General features: G+C 37.0%; 1 protein-coding gene across 5 annotated transcripts in view; it reads left to right on the top strand.

Moving 5' to 3' along the window:
• The window catches only part of ADGRV1 (adhesion G protein-coupled receptor V1), a 565868-nt gene that overhangs the window by 228526 nt on the left and 322131 nt on the right, over window positions 1–15211 (top strand). For 4 of the 5 annotated variants that reach the window (XM_032276299.1, XM_032276290.1, XM_032276319.1 and 1 more), the window contains 4 exons: window positions 2343–2460; window positions 3266–3437; window positions 8740–8982; window positions 14511–14918. In XM_032276299.1, the coding sequence (XP_032132190.1) occupies window positions 2343–2460; window positions 3266–3437; window positions 8740–8982; window positions 14511–14918 (941 nt within the window). Of the gene's footprint in view, window positions 1–2342; window positions 2461–3265; window positions 3438–8739; window positions 8983–14510; window positions 14919–15211 lie in introns of those variants that run through there. The other variant, XM_032276311.1, reaches the window with a different exon arrangement.

Here is a 15211-nt window from a genome sequence, read left to right as displayed (position 1 = left end):
GCTGCTGTGTAGGCTTCCTCTGGCTTTGTTTACACAGATGAGATTAGACCCGCCTTCGAAATGGTGGATGACCTTCTGCCCACCAAGCTCAATTGTCCTGGGTGGAGCTCGAACTGATGTGCTGGCTGTGAAACTCTCAAGCGAGAGGGCTTCAGTTTGCTGGTCTTTTGCGGGGTAGGACCTGGCAAGCCATATCACCTGTCTCCCTGCTTTCAGCTCTCCCTCTTTCTAGGGGGTGGGCCCATTGTCCCGCAGGTGCTCTGGGCACTAGTGAAAACTTCCACCCAGTTTTCTGCCGACAGCTTGCGGTGCTGGGCCAGCCAAAGCTGTCGCTGGGATCTGTGTTGGTAACTTGCAGTACTTTTCAGCCCAGTGGGCGTTCTGCATTCTCCTTGACTGTGGGTTGCAATGGCCATGGGAGAAGCACAGTATCTGAACCAGAGTGCTGAGGGGGTAAAGTCCCTGATTCTCCAGGCAGTTGCACTTCCTGGGTGGGGCAGCACCTCGCCCTGCCTCTGTTCGCCCTCCTTGGGCTACACCCACTGTCCAACCAGTCCCAATGAAATGAACCTCGTACTTGACTTGGAAATGTGGAGATCACTCGCCTTCTGTGTCTCTCGCTGGGAACTGCTCCCTGGAGCTGTTCCTATTTGGCCATCTTGGTGGAAGTCCTCTAGAACCATCTTACTAGAAATTTGACATCAGATTTATTACTGTAAACCTGACAAGGGAAGTGTTATTGTCATTAGAATCATGCTAGTTACTATTGCCTTGGCAAAGGAAATGAAGGCTCTGCTGTGATCAGCTTGTAATGTACTTGAAGAGCCTATATCCTTACTAAAGTGACAAGAAAATAGTTGCTGCCCAAGAGAAAAAGTCAATGCCAGATTCTGATACCAGGCTACGAAGTGATTGTAATGATTAATTGGTGAGGATGAGGATTCACATTCTGAGACAAAAACACCCATGAGGCCCTAGGACAAAGTAGCCCATCACTTGCATGTTCCTAATAAAGGGCCTCCACATTTACTTTAAGACCAGGGAAATGTCCAGGGACTGATGATGACTACTAGTTCTTCCCTATCAGGACAGTTCAGTGGTTTTCTGTTTCTTTAACCCAATCTACTCCCTAACTTCAGAAGTTCTGTCTTCTTAGAATGCCAGAAATCAGGTTTCAGGGTGATGGGTGCACATGATAACATGGCTTGGCTCTGTGTCCCCACCCAAATCTCATCTCCAGTTGTAATCCCCAGAATCCCTGTGTGTGGAGGGTGGGACCTGGTGGGAGGTGATTGGATCATGGGAGCAGTTTTCCCCTTACTGTTCTTGTGATAGTGAGTGCGTTCTCATGAGATCTGAGGGTTTAAAAGTGACACTTCCCCTTGCTCTCTTTCTGTCCTGACACTATGTGTGACATGCTTTGCTTCCCCTTCCACAATGATTGGAAGTTGTTTATAAATTACCTAGTCTCAAGTAGTATCTTTATAGCAATGTGAAAAACAAACTAATACACATGGTTTTGGGCTGATGGCTTTAGGATTGTTGCTTCTAGGATCACTGCAAAACTGGGCTGTGGAGCAATAGAAAGCAGTCAGAACTAGGCGTTGGTATTTCTCTAGTCTGAGAAACTAACTTAGGTACTACCCAGGATTTGAAGTGATGATTTCAGTATAGTATGAGCCATAGTTTTGTTCCGGTTTAAACTTTTTTTTTGTTGTTGTTACTATAATGGTACCTGTAACCTCAAGTGTTGCTTAGCAAAGTTTCTGATACTCAGAGTTGCTCAGGAGTTCCTTAATATTTCTGTTTTGTTCTGGGGCAGATAACTTCATGGGTAGCATAGAGGGTCCTTTAGTCAACCCTCTTATGTGAAGGTAAATCCATTGAACAGAATTCATTTATTCAGCAAATATTTACTCAACACTTAGCATATGCTCAGTACTGTTCTTGGAGCTGGGGATACAGCAGTGAATAAAAGTTGTTGCTCTAGGAGAGCCTGCATTCTGTGGAAGATATACAGCCTTAAAACAGATAAACATCTGAAAAGTCAAGTACTGTCAAATGTAAAGTAGGATCTTAATAGAAAAATAAACGTGTGTGTCAGAGGAGGGAGTGGGATTTGATGTTTTATTTTGTCTGTTCTTTTTTTCCCACACAGTTAGCCACCTTCATGTTGTCATAGTTTAGTTTATTTTTAATAAAGATCTTTTAACGATTCTAACTTCCTCCACCATTTGTGAATTTCTCACTTTTAAACCATCTGAGCTCACAAGATTAGTGAAACATGGGAAGTCTTTAAAATAATTCTTGACTGTATTATAGCCCTCCATTTTTCTTTTCAGGGAGTGACCTTCACAATGGCATCATAGGATTCAGTGAGGAGTCCCAGAGTGGACTGGAACTCAGGGAAGGAGCTGATAGGAGAAGACTGCACCTTATTGTCACAAGACAGCCAAACAGGTATGTATATGTAGATTATATGGAAGATGTATCATCCTCTGTGTCTATACAATCCAATTTCAATTCATACAATGGGAGTGGCAGGGTAAGATGTTGATAGAAGAAAGTAGTGTGGAATTTGTCATGTCTTCGGATATTAATCTAGTTCTTATTCTGTGATTATACTTGGTTTATGATTATAACTTAAGGTTACCTTGAGTGTTTTGTACTTCAAGAAGTATCATACTGATAATCACATTATATAGGTCATCACTTCATCATATTGACTGTTATTTGCTCACTCTACATACATTCTGTTTTCCTGTGAGGAAAACTTGGAGTACCAAAATTTTGTTTGCAACTTAAAATTGTATAATAGCATTTTTGAATGGTCATCACAAATATGTACTTGATATGCATACATGCACATGTATGTGTATATGTGTATATATATATATTACATTTTCAATTTTTTAAAAGAGAAATGAAGAACATTTCCTTGCCTTTAGGAACTCCCTATGATTTTCATTTTCATATTTTTTTTGGACATAATAGACAGAAAAATATTTGTTTCACATTCTGTATTCAGAGTATCTGGATACTTATTCATTATTAAATAGGGTGTAGTCAAAGAAAACCATGTAAGCCCTGAGCCTTAATTTTCTTATCTGTAGTGAGGAAAATTAGTCATTTTCAGCATCATCAGTGGTAAAGTAAGTGCTATACTTTGGATGAAGAGGTACGATTTGGCACAGTGATAATAAACTGTTTTAGACACGGGGGTAACATCTTCTGTTAAGGCATTGGGTGGGTTTCTTGTTCACAGGGCCTTTGAAGATGTCAAGGTGTTTTGGCGAGTCACACTTAACAAAACAGCCGTCACGCTCCAGAAGGATGGGATAAACCTGCTGGAGGAACTTCAGTCTGTGTCAGGGACCACAGCCTGTACAACGGGTCAAACAAAATGCTTTATCAGTATTGAACTCAAACCAGAGAAGGTAAGAAATGAATAGACACAAATAATGTCAACTTCTAATTATATTTCTTTAGAATTAATCACTTTAAAACCATGATTGAAACTTATGCATTGTTGATGCGGAGATTCTTTGTGTCTTTCTTAGCCATTATGTCTAAATCTCTTTGCTGACAACAGACTTTAGACAGGCTTGATTGCATTATGGAATTTTGTAAATAAACTTGTCATTTTTCTTTTTTTTGTTGGTTTCTTGCCATTCTACAATAACAACCATGTAGGTTTAACTTTTTCCTTTATTTTTATTCTTGGTATAATTCTTCCTTTTTCCAGGAATAAATGTCTTATTCACAATTCTTTTTATTAATCCCTTCCTACTTACACACAAAGAAAAAAAAAGTGTATTATTGCTTAATAAATGAACACATGCCTAATAAAATATGTCTTGATATGCTAACTTCTACACATTAAAATTAATACAATATTAAGGATATACTGTTAGAGTCACATTTATCTTGCATCCTAACTACCTCTTTTTACATAAGGATAACATTTCCTCTTTTAGTACCACAATAGATTCCAATTCAAATAATTTTAATTACTTAGTGGTCTTCCTTTTGATACTCAACTAGTTGTGGCATGGCCACTGATAGTCTTATTAAGCTGGTCTTTTGTCTTTTCAGTATTACTTTTAAAATATCTGGAATCATACTTGCTTTATAGTAATAACATGTGTTCTAGAGTTGTCTTGATTTTTTTCCTAAGTAAGACAGCCAATCAACTCGTATCAAAGGACTTGATTTCTTTGATCAGAAAGCATTTTAGAGATCTATATGTATGTATTAGAGCTATGCAGGAAAGCTGATGTGGGCAAATGTGCTGCTGTTGTGGCCACCTTGCTGGTGGTAGCACTAGAAAATATATTTTCTTTAGGGTCTTGAATCCATATTCTTTTTTTGGAATAACATATTATGTTATTGTGTTTTGCTTTTCTTGAGTTGGGTTATCATCAGCTACTAAAACTTTCTGTCACACTGACAATGAGGAACTGAAATTTCAGTATTCAAGACATTTAATCATATACTATGTCCTCACTTCACTTGTCAATAGCCTCTTGGAAACTGTAACTTTATGTGAAACAATGTGCTGTATAATGAAACTGATTTTACCATTGACTAATTGATATAAACAACAGTTGAGTTCCTACTGCACACAGTATGTCCTTTCATTTAAAGTTGCTGTTTCCAAGAACCTGTCATTGTTAAGTGAAGAGTTACTGTATTCTACTTGAAAACATTTAAATCCTCCTTCATGCATTTCTTCCAAATACTTTTATGCTTCCATCAACCCTCTCAACCCTGCATTTCTTTTTTTTAAAATTATTATTATTTTTAGAGAATAAAAAGTGCAGTGCCATGATCTGGACTCACTGCAACCTCTGCCCACTGGGTTCAAGTGATTCTCAGGCCTCAGCCTCACTCTACCATGCCCTGCTAATTTTTGTATTTTCAGTAGAGACAGGATTTCACCAGCTAGGCTGGTCTCAAACTCCTAGCCTCAAGTGATCCGCCTGCCTTGACCTCCTGTGCCGGGATTACAGGCATGAGCCACGATGCCCAACCCTTATATTTCTTAACTATAGCCTTTTCTCAATCAAAATACCACTTTCTCCATAATGCCTCCCATGAAACCCGTAGTTGGAATTGCTGATTCTCTAAATTTACAAGACATTATCTGTACCTTTCTTATGGAGGTTATCAGTTATATGCAGTGTTAAAACTTACGCATATTTATATAGACTGTAAGACTGTTAGCTGCTCAAAAATTAGAGTATGGTTTTATTCATCTCTTTGTCTCTCCTATTATCCTCCATAAACATGTTTTGCATACATGAATGACTAAAAACTGTGCATTTTATCTCAAATAGGATTTTTGGTGAATTAGAATACTAATAAGGTCTCACTCGACTTTAAACATCTGTCTCATACAGTAGATGTTAACCTTGTAATTCTAAGAAGAGAGAGAAGAGCCATCAGGAGTGGGCTTGGGCAAACTGAATAAAGTGAAATAGGAAAGTTAAAGTATAGATGGGGTTAGGGAAGACTGCTTCCTCTGAGCTTGCCCTCCTTGCAGAAGAACATTTAATTAAGGGGTAAGAGAATGCTGTACACAATACATGGGATGCTAAATATGTATGTGTGTGTATATGTATACATATCTCCCTTTTCCTAACTAGAGAAATGCTACTGAGCCCATCATCAAATAGTTTCAGTCAGGTAAGAGAAAAAAATTAGTCAGACCTCTTCTTTCTCTTTCGCGTGTCATGCTAAGATCCTAGAGTTTTCTTCTACATTCTGAGAAGCAGCAAATTTTCAAGACATTTTTCCCCCATTATCTTTTCACCTGTTAAAAGGCAAGGTACAAGCAAGGTTAATGTACATTCTAGTTTCATTAAGAGGAAATTTAAAAAGAGAGAAGATGGAAGATGATTCTGTTCTCCTGAAAATGAAAAAATATTTTTTAAAGTACTATGAACTTTTGATATACATTTTAACATTTATGAGAAGGGAACTTATTACTCATCCAGTTCAAATTATTTTTATGTCAGATAAACTGAAACCTAGTGATATAAGCAACACAAGTTCTGTGGCCATATTCTTCTGTAGTGGGCTTTCAGAAATTATTTGGAGGTCCTCGTAGAACAACCCAATTATTACTAGACTTTTGACCTAAGCATCATCTTCATTTTTTTGTGAAAGGAAAGACATCGGTTACACTGAACTTATTCTTGGAGTCACTGGAGTCAGTATAAGTGTTAGGGTTCTGATAATGGAAGGCCTTGGTTCAAATCTTAACTCTTCTACCAATTAGCTGGGTGACATAGGACAAGTTGCTTAGCCTTCCTGAACCTCACAGGTTTAAAGGGGTTAATAATAGGATGTGAGGCAGATAAAGGAAATAATGAAGGAGAAGTTCTCAGCCCAGCTCTCAGCAGAGTTGGCCCTTCATAAGAGATGGTGAGTGTTGGGATTATTCAGAATGAATGGAGAAGGAGCCTGAGGGAATGCAGTGACTTGAGTAATAACTACATCAACACAAGTGGTGGAGGAGTTACAGATACTGCAGCCACAACAAATGCATCCACAGAATTACACCACTCATTAATGGTGGTGTCCCTCACCTCAATCCAGTCTATTGGCACGCAAAGGTTTTCGACTTTGTCCTATCTCAGATTATCATCTCTACAGTTTTACAATACTTTCACTTTTGATTTATGAAGAATTTAAGTAGCGTGCTCATTCAATTACTGGGCCAAAATTAGAACTCGTTTCTTGAATTTCAGTCCATTTCCCCTTTTCTTGATGATTTATCTTATGATTCCATATTAGCAAAATGTATAAGGTAACAATTAACTTAGGAAGCATGTGCTTAACCATAAAATCTGTTTAAATTCAGTGTTTACATATTTGCTGCAAATATTTTCAAAAATATTTAAGTAAGTAAGGTATTTTTCATTGTTACTTTGGTTTTGTGTTGCTGAGCAGTTCTGGTCCCACCATCTTATACTAGTTGGGGCAAAAAATTGTCCTTGGGTGCTTCTGACCTAACCAGCAAAAGAACCTGCTGGGAATTATGCATGGAATGGGCTCTTATGAAGTCTCTGTCATTTTTAGGAGTCTAGGGAGGTTCATATATGATCTGCGAGTCTTGATTTCTCAATAGACTTCGGAAATATTGTTTTGTTAGAGTGTTTCTAAGACTGGAAAACTCTTTTTGTTACTAGTCTAATGATATGTAGGCACCCATCTTGTACACTGTTCAATTTTAGATGATTCTTTACTTAGATTATGACAATTAGTTGGATTGTAGGTGGCTGTAAGTAATGTTCTAATCGTCATCACAGCGAAAAAGGAATAGTTTACTGGAAAATAAAGCAAAGTCTCTGTTGGAATGTAATATACTGAAGTCCTTAGTTAAAAGAAACTACTTTGAATTCAAGCTCATGGAATACTAGCTCTTGAATATAGTTACTATACTTTGATAGTGCTTTAGTTTATTGTACTTGCCAAATGTGGTTTCTCAAAAGTGGAAATAGTACAATTATTTCCATATTTCAGTATCAACTGACAGTTGATCAGCAACAGTAAAGAACGATATGTGCCATAGAAAAAACTAAATATTTCTTCAGAAAAGAAAACATTAAGTTTATTTACGGTGTGACTAAGGTATAACTTACTTATTAACACTTGGATAATTCTGAAGGATTCATTGTATAATTTCATGACATAATTTTCATTAAAATGATCACAAAAACAGATAATGGCCATTGCTGGTAGATAAAAATGATACATTACATGAAATTAGACAGTGTCACTACAGGTGTAAAGCCATCAGCTTAGCTCCTTTGCGTTATGCCAGGAAGATAAAAATATTGCTAAGATTTTTAGATGATTTTGTTAAGAATGAATGACTAGTAAAAACAGGTGATTGACAATATGTTACGTAATTGAATTCAGGCTTTTGAAAATAAAACTATTTGACACTGTTGAGAAAGAACCAAGGTGAAACATGAGCAAACTATACCCAGCAGACTACATTTAGATTATTACTGAATTTGGGGTAATTTAAAAAAATACATAAAATTTCAGATTTGACTATTATAAATATTTTATTGATTATATTTATTTAAAACACTTTATAAATAAATAAAAATAAAATTTTATGAAATTGAAACTCCATTTTTCCCTCTTCCCAGTATTCTCCAACTCCACTCCCTACCCTGTCCCCCACCCAAACCCTCCGCCCAAGGCAACTGCTGTCAGGGTGTGGTAGTTGAAAAAGAAAACTTTCCATAAATATTATCTGTTAAGAAAATATAGTAAGTTTTAACTTTACATTTATGGTATCATGCTATATATATATATCATTATACAGCTTGATATTTTCACTTCTTGTCATATTTTGTGATACATCTGTGTTAAAAAATACTGAATTAGTTCATTTCTTTGAGCTACTTTATAGTGTTTTGTTGTATGAATGCATTTAATTTACTCTTTTTCTGATGGTAGTATACATAGATTATTTCCTGACATTGATTTTCTAGTAAGAAGCTTGCCCAGAGAAAGTAAATGTATTTTTAAAGGAAGACCAAAAAACAAATGTGATGATAATGTAAGAATTTAATTCCATAATTATACAGAATATATCTCTAGATTTATACATTTCTCTAATGTATATGAATGATACCCTTTTTAAGTATCAGAACTATCTACAGTTAGAAATATGTTAGTAATAGTTTTTTTTCCCGCCTTTTTTCTGATTGTCAGATACCACAGGTTGAAGTGTATTTTTTTGTGGAATTATATGAAGTTACCGCTGGAGCGGCAATAAACAACAGCGCCCGATTTGCACAGATTAAAATCTTACAAAGTGACAAATCGCAAAGCCTCGTGTATTTTTCTGTGGGTTCTCGACTGGCAGTGGCTCACAAGAAGGCCACTTTAATCAGTTTGCAGGTGTCCAGAGATTCTGGGACAGGACTAATGGTGTCTGTTAACTTTAGTACCCAGGTAAGCATGGAATACATGTTAATACATGTTACGGTTTTCTTCTTTGACTACAGCAAGAGTAATGACACAGGGAATAATTCATGCATTATTTTCTGAGGATAACATCATAATTTACTTTTTTATCCATTACATTAAGCTTTATCCTTGAAACAGCTCAGCTTTTCACTCATCCGTAACAGATCATGTTTTAAAATGACAGACTTTTCTTTTTTCTCTCTTTTGACAAGATTGATTATACAGTGCAAAATATCTTACATAAATGTTTTATAAAATCTCAGGGAGTTATAATTTCTGCAGAATATAACTGTGTAAGACCAGAAGTAGAAAGTAAGGATCTTGTTATGTTTTGTATCCCAAACAGTTGAAAATTTACTTCTTCAGAACCTCCAACACTAGCTGATCTTTACACTTCTTCAAATCGATGCATTTATGAAGCCTCACTGCCACTGTTTCACATCCATCCTCTGAGGTGACATCTGATACAAGACAGGGAGCAGGTGGCTATCTGGGGACTCAGAAGAGCAATGCTGCATAATGCTAAGTCACCAGACTGTGGGCTTGGCCCCAACAATACCTTATACCTTTTCAGCCTTATTTTTTGCTTTTGTTTTAGAAGTGAAATGCTCACATAGTAAAGCAAAAATATGTCTCTACTCCTCTTGAAGCAGGATTGTTAGGATTATAGCTGACCCACCTTAGTCCTCTCTTTGTTCCCCTTACCTTATGTAACTTCAGGAAACCCACTACAGTATTTGAAAACTACCATCTTGGAGAGCTCTGCTATTTCCCATGTTTCAAGATTCCAAACCAGATGACTTCTTGGGCCTTCAGATTTCAAATTTCATTAAAAGTTCCCTTTAGTATCTGCTTGGTTGAGTCACCATTGGGTGGCTCAAACAAACAGAACATTCTGTGCATAAAACACAACATATGTGTGGCCAGTATGTTGTAGCAGTTACATGAGTCATGATGAGAGAATAGGCCTCAAGCTGTGGATATTAAGCTGTTCTGGAAGTTTGCCAGGCAGTAAAACTTATCTTTATGACAGAATCTACAGCTCAGCAAACAAAAAGAAAACTTCCTATTATACGAGACCCTAGAAATAAAGTCTATTCTAAATAGCCTTGAAGTGATATGAGCACAAAGAAAAGTATGTTGATTTATAGTAGGAAGACTTCAGTATTTTTTATTGAAACATTTAAGATAGAAAGTCTGTTTCATTCTTTCTCTTTTCCCATGAAATGTATATCATCATAGCCTACTACTTTGTACAGTGGAAGAAGCGGGGACTGGAGATGAAAACAGATGATAAAAGAGATTTGAGTTTTTTGGATCTTGCTCTTCTGGCTCTTTCAATTTTGATGATAGGGTGTCAATTTTAGATCTTTCCTCACTTCTCATGTGGGCATTTATTGCTATAAATTTTCCTCTAGACACTGCTTCAAATGTGTCCCAGAGATTCTGGTATGTTATGTCTTCATTCTTGTTGGTTTCGAAGAACATCTTTATTTCTGCTTTCATTTCATTGTTTATCCAGTCAATATTCAAGAGCCAATTGTTCAGTTTCCATGAAGTTGTGCGGTTCTGAGTTAGTTTCTTAATCCTGAGTTCTAATTTGATTGCACTGTCGTCTCAGAGACTGTTATGATTTCTGTTCTTTTGCATTTGCTGAAAAGTGATTTACTTCCAATTACATGGTCAGTTTTCAAGTAGGTGTGATGTGGTGCTGAGAAGAATCTATATTCTGTGGATTTGGGGTGGAGAGTTCTGTAGATGTCTATTAGGTTTGCTTGGTCCAGGTTTGAGTTCAAGTCCTGGATATCCTTGTTAATTTTCTGTCTCGTTGATCTGTCTAATATTGACAGTGGAGTGTTAAAGTCTCCCACTATTACTGTGTGGGAGTCTAAGGCTCTTTGTAGGTCATTAACAACTTTCTTTATGTATCTGGGTGCTCCTATATTGGGTGCGTATATATTTAGGATCATTAGCTCTTCTTGTTGCATTGATTCTTTTACCATTATGTAATGTCCTTTATCTCTTTTGATCCTTGTTGGTTTAAAGTCTATTTTATCAGAGACTAGGATTGCAACTCCTGCTTTTTTTTTTTGCTCTCCATATTCTTGGTAAATCTTCCTCCATCCCTTTATTTTGAGCCTATGTGTATCCTTGCACGTGAGATGAGTTTCCTGGATACAGCACACCAATGGTTTTGACTTTTTATCCAATTTGCCAGTCTGTGTCTTTTGATTGAGGCATTTAGCCTATTTACATTTAAGGTTAATATTCTTATGTGAGAATTTAATCCTGCAATTTTGATGCTAGCTGGTTGTTTTGCCTGTTAGTTGATACAGTTTCTTCATTGTGTGAATGCTGTTAACCATTTGGTATGTTTTTGGAGTGGCTGGTACTGCTTGTTCCTTTCTATGTTCAGTGCTTCTTTCAGGAGCGCTTGTAAGGCAGGCCTGGTGGTGACGAAATCTCTGAGCAATTGCTTGTTCGTAAAGAATTTTCGTTCTCCTTCACTTATGAAGCTTAGTTTGGCTGGATATGAAATTCTAGGTTGAAAGTTCTTTTCTTTAAGGATGTTGAATGTTAGCCCCCACTCTCTTCTGGCTTGTAGGGTTTCTGCCAAGAGATCAGCTGTGAGTCTGATGGGCTTCCCTTTGTGGGTAACCTGCCCTTTCTCTCTGGCTGCCTTTAGCATTTTCTCCTTCATTTCAAGCCTGGCAAATCTGATGATTATGTGCCTTGTGGTTGCCCTTCTTGAGGAATATCTTTGTGGTGTTCTCTGTATTTCCTGGACTTGAATGTTGGCCTGACTTTCTAGGTTGGGGAAGCTCTGGTCATAAAGAAATGCAAATCAAAACCACATTGAGATACCATTTCATGCCAGTTAGAATGGCGATCATTAAAAAATCTGGAGACAACAGATGCTGAAGAGGATGTGGAGAAATAGGAGCATTTTTACACTGTTGGTGTGAGTGTAAATTAGTTCAAACATTGTGGAAGACAGTGTGGTGATTCCTTAAGGACCTAGAAATAGAAATTCCATTTCACCCAGCAATCCTATTACTGGATATGTATACAAGGGTTTATAAATCATTTTATTGTAAAGACACATGCACAGGTATGTTCATTGGTGCACTGTTTACAATAGTAAAGACCTGGGACCAATGTAAATGCCCATCAATGATAGACTGGGCAAGGAAAATGTGGCACATATACACCATGGAATACTATGCAGCCATAAAAAAACAATGAGTTCATGTCCTTTGTAGGGACATGGATGAATCTGGAAACCATCATTCTCGGTAAACTGACACAAGAACAGAAAATCAGACACCACATGTTATTATTCATAGGCGGGTGTTGAACTATGAAAACACATGGACACAGGGAGGGGAGCGTCACACACTGGGGTCTGTTGAGGGGAACTAGGGGATGGACAGTGGTGGATAGAGAAGTTGAGGAGGGATAACATGGGGAGAAATGCCAGATATATGTGACAGGGGGATGAAGGCAGCAAACCACTTTGCCATGTATGTACCTATGCAATAATCCTGCATGTTCTGCACATGTACCCCAGAATCTAAAGTACAATAATATATATATATATATATATATATATATATATTAAAAAAAGAGATTTGAGGCACATTTTAAATGAGTTTATATGCTAAGATGAGAGGGGAATTGAAGTTGCCGAAAGAAGAATCTGAAGGCCAACATCTCTATCATATTTATTTATATATCTTTTCTAGATTATTCATAAGTGATTCTTTGCAAAACACATGCTGTCACTAGTGTATAACTCACAAAGGACACTTATTTTTGGAACAATATATTTTTAGGAATTTCTAGTTTTCCCCACTTTAATGGTTAATTTTATCTGTCAACTTGACTGGACCACAGAATACCCATAAATTTGGTTAAACATTGTTCTGAGTGTTTCTGTGAGGGTTTTTTTGGAATGAGATTAACGTTAAATTGGTAGACAGAGTAAAGCAGGTTATCTTCATAATGTGGGTGAGCCTCATACAATCAGTCAAAGTCCTGAATAGAACAAAAAGGCTGGCCCTCCCTTAAGTAGAAGAGAATCTTCCTGTCTGATAGGGTTTGAATTAGAATAGTGGCTTTTTCCAGCCTTTGGACTCAAAATGGAGCACTGACTTTTCCTGGGACTCAAGCCTGCCAGCCTTTGCACTAGAACTACACAATTGGTTCTCCTAGTTCTCAGGCCATCAAGCTTGCACTGGAACTAAACCATTGACTTCCTTTGGTCTCCAGCCTGTGAAGTCATCTGCAGATGATCTTGAGCTTCCCAGCCTTCATAACTGCATGAGCTAATTTGTTATGTTATAATAAATTTTTCCCTCCCTATACATATAGGCACACACGCACAAACATAAATGCACACACACACACACACACACACACACACACACACACACACACATCGTATGTGTGTGACCTGACCAATAAACATACTACCCTGTGATTATGGGCTTAGTAAAGAATGTTTGTGGAAGTGCATAATACCAGTTTTTTTTTGTTTTTTTTTTTTTAGTTTTAATTTTTATAGGTATATATGTTGATGAGATACATGAGGTATTTTGATACAGGAATACAATGCATAATAATCACATCAGGGTAAATAGGGTATTTATCACCTCAAGCATTTATCCTTTCTTTTTGTTACAGACAATTCAATTATACTCTTTTAGTTATTTTAAATGTACAGTAAATTATTGTTGACTATAGTCATCCTGTTGTGCTATCAAATAGTAGCTTTTATTCATTCTATCTGGCTGTTTTTTGTACTCATTAACCATTCTGACTTCCCTTAACCCCCTCTACCCCACTGCCGCCACCCTTTCCAGCCTTTGATAGCTATCATTCTGCTCCCTATATTCATGAGTTCAATGATTTCAATTTGTAGCTCCCACAAATAAGTGAGAACATGCAATGTGTGTGGTTCTCTGCGTGGCTTATTTCACGTAACATAATGACCTCCAGTTTCATCCATGTTGTTGCAAATTACAGGATCTCATTCTTTTTAATGGCTAAATAGTACTGCATTGTGTATATGTACCACATTTTCAATATCCATTCACCTGTTGGTGGACACTTTGGTTGCTTCCAAATCTTGGCTGTGGTGAATAGTGTTGCAACAAACATGAGAGTGCAGGTAACTTCTTGATGTGCATGTGTTATTTGAAGCATGATTTTTATTGCATTCACAATTGGAGAAATGGAGGAAAGAGTGACATTTCTGGTCTAATTTGTTTTCTTGGTCCACTTGAAGGCATCTCTTTCCTAATCTTATCACTATATATTATGTATTTATCTCTCTAATTTATCTTAAAAGATTAGAAAAAGTATAAAATCCCATATTTAGGTAGTACTGTTGTCATCATTGCCCTTCAGTTTGTTTAAGAGAAATTGAATTTGTTTAAGAAACAAGAATTTATTTAGGACAAGATCAGAGGTGTCATAGATTCACTTAAATGGTGTTGTTTAATTTCTAGGAGTTGAGGAGTGCTGAAACAATTGGTCGTACCGTCATATCTCCAGCTATTTCTGGGAAGGATTTTGTGATAACTGAAGGCACATTGGTCTTTGAACCTGGCCAGAGAAGCACTGTATTGGATGTCATCCTAACGCCAGAGACAGGATCTTTAAATTCATTTCCTAAACGCTTCCAGATTGTACTTTTTAACCCAAAAGGTGGTGCCAGAATTGATAAAGTGTATGGCACTGCCAATGTCACTCTTGTCTCTGACGCAGATTCGCAGGCCATTTGGGGGCTTGCAGATCAGCTACATCAGCCCGTGAATGATGATATTCTCAACAGAGTACTCCATACCATCAACATGAAAGTGGCCACAGAAAACACAGATGAACAACTGAGTGCCATTATGCATTTAATAGAAAAGGTAAGAAGTTCTTGCAAATATTAGCATTATGTTTAGTGAAATTTTTTAAATTTAAAAACCCGAGTAAAACCAAAATCACATTTTCTTATAACATTGGTTATTATGAAATCATGATGAAGTTAGATTTCTGAACATAGGAGTAGAATGCATCATATCTGACAATTTCCTCTTGCTTGAGTATGACTGATGCCCTGTTTGGAAATCTCAGTCTTAGCTTTGGAGAATTATCTAGTGCAGTAGTAAAGACAGCCCAGTGCCTGAAAAAAAAAAAAAAAAAAAAAAAAAAAAAAAAA

Source organism: Sapajus apella, unplaced genomic scaffold (assembly GCF_009761245.1).
Source record: "Sapajus apella isolate SASKATOON/1434 unplaced genomic scaffold, GSC_monkey_1.0 scaffold1, whole genome shotgun sequence".
In the NCBI taxonomy this organism is placed as follows: Eukaryota; Metazoa; Chordata; class Mammalia; order Primates; family Cebidae; genus Sapajus; species Sapajus apella.
Note: the sequence above shows the minus strand (reverse complement) of the source record. Positions and strands in the feature narration are given on the sequence as shown.